Below are 4,911 nucleotides of genomic sequence, written 5' to 3'. Positions count from 1 at the left end.
TTACTCCACATCCTCTCCAGTAGGAGTTGTCACTTGAATCTCTGATCTTAGCCATTCTGTCAGGTGTAAGATGGAATCTCAGAGTCAGTAAACATTAATTTCATCAAGTAATATTCAAGTGCTGTCTGCAACATTTGTGGTGGATATGCATCTTATAACGTTGTTTCCAGACTCTTTTCTGTTTCCAGCACACAATTATCATGGCACATACACAAACACACATGCATTACTCTTGCATAGGGAACATGGAATAGGAATAACTCAAAATTATAGCTAACTGCATATTGCTGGGGATTTCAGTGGGCTTTTGCTTTATTTCATTTTTTTCAAGCTTTTTTTTGTCTTATTGGGGGTATCTTTGCTTTGATTTTGGAGTTTGGGAAGTTTAATGTTTGTTTTTGGCTAGTTGTTTTTTGAGAGAGAGGAAATTTGTGCAGGTAGGGAGGTAGGAAGGACCTGTGAGGAGCTGGGGGAGGGGAAAACACGATCATAATATATCATATGAACTAAAAACTTTGAATAAAAGATTACAGCTTTGCATGAACTTAGATGTGATTGCTACATTGTTCTCGTAAGCAGATTGAAGAAGCAGGCCTAGTACACAGTAGGATAACAGTCCTAAATCTTAAGTGACCTCCAGATGTTATAACTCTGACTGGGAGGTCATTTAAAAGTTCTGATCTCTTTGAAGGTAAGGAATATTTTATCATAATGCATTGCCATAGCATGTAATGCAAATATACAAGAAGATTCCTACTAATACCATGTTCTAAATAAGAACCTTCATTACTGTTGGGGACTGTGGACCCCCAGACACTGAATTTCCTGTGCCGGTGTAAATGCTTGCAGCTGCTCCGAGCAAAGCAACCTGTTTTCCTGAGCCTTGTAGCTGCTCTGAGCACGAGATCCTGATGGCAGGTGAGTGGGTTCTGATGGGTCTGCAGCTGACAGATCCCGAGTACTGGGACGTGGCCAGAACCTTATATAAGCTGCTTCCTAAGCACAATAAAGTTGGCATTCTTGGCATTCTTGTTTCAAGGATGACCCATGTTCCTGTGCCTCTGTCTGTGTGTTTATGTGTTTAAATCTCCAGCCTAGTTCCCAGCCAGCATACTGTCCTGTAGTACAGGTTTTACATATTATATTCACATATTTGTGATGTTTTTCCTTTTTGGTATTTTTTTTGTCATTGTTCACCTGAATCGCTAATAAGTACAATGCATGAATGCATGTACGGCACTTTGATTTTTAAAAGTGCAATATTTTTTTCATTATCCTTCATATCGCTCCAAAATTTGATAAATTAATTTTAATAAATGATGAATGATTCACAAAGAGAAGATACAGAAAGCAAGAGTGTTTTAAAAATACAGAATTGAACAGAAGTCATCGTCCTTTAACTTACTCTTAATTGTGTTCCTTGTGATTGGATGTATTGTCTGAGAGATGAATATTTTTCAGGCGGGGGTTCAACACAGGTTTCTCTGTGACTGTTCTGAAACTCACTTTATAGACCAGGCTGGCCTTGTACTCACAGAGTCTCTGCCTCCCCAGAGCTGGAATTAAAGTAGTCTACTTTCAATTACAAAAAAAAAACTGAGTAACTTCAGATAATATGTAACTTTTAGTGTTTCAATTTTCTAATAAATAACAAACTACTAGCCAACATTTCTCTTCTATGCACATCCTAAGACCTGGAAGACGCAACCTGACCAAGTCACACATTTCTAAGAGGGCAGGTAGGCACTCCATGGCTCCACATGAGAGTCAAAGGAAAAAACCAGAGATAGCAGGGTGAGTTCAACGCCAAGTCTCTCTGGTGCATCAATTTTCTCAGAAATCCTTCTCCACACATATTTAACAGGGAACTTTTAGGATTTATAACATTGATCTCTACATTTTTAAAGTTTTTTTTTTAAAAATACATTTTCCAACACAAGAGAATTTGTGAAATAATGTATCCACCAACATTGATGGATGCTTCCTATAGACATGTCTGTAATCTCAGTATTCGCCTTTAGAAATATGAGGATGCCATGATTTGGATGTCATTACTTTCTGAAACTAGTGTACCCATAAGTTGCCTGCGAAGCATTTACTGAAGATAATGCTATGTGCTCTGGACATCTGGACAGAATCCAGGCATCAGTGTTCTCTACTCCAGGTGGACACACAAAGCAGGTGACACTGGGAACTGAAATGCCTAGGACCACAGCCTAAGAACCTCAAGGCCTTTGAATCACTGAGACTACTAGATGCCAACTCCTATTTTCATAGAAAGAAAGCATTTAAGGAAGATTTTTAATTGTTTATTTGTCTTATGAAACAGAGTTTCACTGTATAGTCCAGGCTGTACTCAAACTCCTAGAAATTCCCCTGCCTCCACCTCCTGAGTGTTGGGATTCTATGTGTGAGTGATCTGACTCAACTTTTGAATGAATATTTTTAAATGTGATTTGTCCTGTGATATTAAACTGATGTTACTGTGTCTCAGATACAGACCTGGACCTGCAACCAGTAAAAGAGGAACAAATGCCAGGTCATCCTCATAAGACACCTATTTCAAATATTAGTATAATCATTAAATGAATATTTAAAAAAAGCGTAGATGAGGTTTGAGAGATGTCTCAGTGGTTAAGAGAACTTAACGCTCTTGCACAGAGCACAAGTTCCATTTCCGATACCAAAATGGCTCTCACAAATGTCTGTAATTGCAGATCCAGGGGATTTGATGCCTCTTTGGACCTTCACAGACTCCTGCGTGCACATGGTACACATATATACATTCAGGCAAAAACACATATATATAAATATTAAAAGAAATTACATATATGACAGCTACAAACTATGAAAAGACCACTGATTAGTTCCAAAGTTGACAAACATAAACATCCTTAGAGAAACTGTTGAAATATATTCCTGGCCTTCCACATAAACTTTCTGATTTAATGACTATGAAATGAAACCAGATAATTTTTGTAAGAAGGTAAATGCTGGTCCAGAACCACAGCTCTGAGACAATTGTAAAACCAGTAAAAAAAAAAAAAAAAAAAAATCAGATCTCTCTCCTAAGACTCTCAGCTTCAAGATCTCTGAAATCCTAGGCTAGTTCTGACAGCTAAGCAACAGTGTGGAGAAGATGCATCTGACATAATCAGGATTGTTCAGCAGCTGTCAAATGCAGAAAACCAGTTGCTCTGAGGGGGACAAGTACAGCCCCTCACAAGCTCCTTCTCTTCCACCCCACAGGACTCCTGCCTAGACACAATGGTTTCAGAAAATCACTCCATGGTGACAGAGTTCATCCTCAAGGGGTTAACTAACAGGCCAGAGCTCCAGCTGCCCCTCTTCCTCCTCTTCCTGGGGATCTACACGGTCACCATGGTGGGAAACCTGGGCATGATCACCTTGATTGGACTCAACACACAGCTTCACACACCCATGTACTTCTTCCTCAGCAACTTGTCCTTTGTGGATCTCTGCTACTCCTCTGTCATTACCCCAAAAATGCTCATCAACTTTGTGTCCAAAAGAAACCTCATCTCCTATGATGGGTGCATGTCACAGCTCTACTTCTTCCTTGTTTTTGTCATTACTGAGTGTTACATGCTCACTGTGATGGCCTATGACCGCTACGTGGCCATCTGCCACCCCTTGCTTTACAACATTATCATGTCTCCTGCCCTCTGCTCCATGCTGGTAGCTTTTGTCTATGCCATGGGATTCATTGGCTCAACAATAGAGACAGGCCTCATGTTAAAGTTACACTATTGTGAAGACCTCATCAGCCATTACTTCTGTGACATCCTCCCCCTCATGAAGCTCTCCTGCTCTAGTACCTATGATGTAGAGATGGCTGTCTTCTTTTTAGCTGGGTTCAATATTATAGCAACAAGCTTAACAATACTAATTTCCTACGCCTTCATCCTGTCGAACATCCTGCGCATCAGCTCCACTGAGGGCAGGTCCAAAGCCTTCAGCACCTGCAGCTCCCACTTTGCAGCTGTGGGCTTATTCTATGGACCCGCTGCCTTCATGTACTTAAAGCCTTCCACAGCCAGTTCCCTGGCCCAGGAGAATGTAGCTTCTGTGTTCTACACCACGGTGATCCCCATGCTCAACCCCCTGATCTACAGCCTAAGGAACAAAGAGGTGAAGGCTGCCCTGGACAAAACACTGAAGAGAAAACTCCTTTGATGGAAATGTTGGTCTTTCACCATGTAAGAGTATGTGATTGAAAGCACCTGTGTGATAACTTCTGTAAGCCTACCCAGCTGTGAAGACAAAACACTCGTTTCTTCCTGTGCTTGAGTCTGTGTTTCTTCTACTTATTTTCTCCTTTCCTCTGCATAAACCTCTGATTTCTATTTGTTGATTTTTAAGGTCTGTGGTAGTTTGAAAGAAAAAGGTCCCCAAAGGATATGGCACTCTTAGGAGGTGTGGCTTTGCTGGAGTTGGTGTGGTCTTGTTGGAGGAATTGTGTCACTGTGAGGGTGAGCTTTGAGGTGTCATATATGCTCACACCCAGTATCTCAGATCAAGTCGTGCTATCTTCGTATGAAGATATAAAACTCTCAGCTCCTTGTCCAGCACCATGTCTGCTTGCACACTGCCATATCCCACCATGATGCTAATAGAGCATGCCATGGAACAATCTTTTTGTATGTGGATGTATATTACTCTCATTGGTTAATAAAACACTGACTGATGAATAGCTGGGCAGCAAAAGATTAGGTGGGACTTGTGGCAGGAAATTTAAAAAGGGGGGGGGGGCAGGGAAGGAAAGAAGAGAAAAACCAAAGGCGTCACTAGGAGATGAAGAGAGAACAAGAAGAATATGCCATGCTGAAAATTGTACCACATTTTGGCAGAGGATAGATAAGAAATATGGGTTAATTTAACTTGTAAGAG

At 40.8% G+C, this 4,911-nt stretch overlaps 1 protein-coding gene across 1 annotated transcript; it reads left to right on the top strand.

Annotated features, from left to right (window-relative positions):
• Positions 1–3,264: 3,264 nt before the first annotated feature.
• Positions 3,265–4,197, top strand: LOC101995210 (olfactory receptor 151-like). The gene has a single exon (XM_005347058.2). The coding sequence runs from the start codon at positions 3,268–3,270 to the stop codon at positions 4,195–4,197; it is 930 nt and encodes a 309-aa protein (XP_005347115.1). The 5' UTR covers positions 3,265–3,267.
• Positions 4,198–4,911: the final 714 nt, after the last annotated feature.

The sequence above is a fragment of the Microtus ochrogaster genome, chromosome 5, assembly GCF_000317375.1.
Source record: "Microtus ochrogaster isolate Prairie Vole_2 chromosome 5, MicOch1.0, whole genome shotgun sequence".
Taxonomy (NCBI): domain Eukaryota; kingdom Metazoa; phylum Chordata; class Mammalia; order Rodentia; family Cricetidae; genus Microtus; species Microtus ochrogaster.
The sequence above is the reverse complement of the archived record's forward strand: the minus strand, read 5'-3'. Positions and strand labels throughout refer to the sequence as shown.

Bases quoted from the DNA above. Each gene is read 5' to 3' on its own strand.
- LOC101995210 (XM_005347058.2), top strand. From the start codon at position 3,268: ATGGTTTCAGAAAATCACTCCATGGTGACAGAGTTCATCCTCAAGGGG.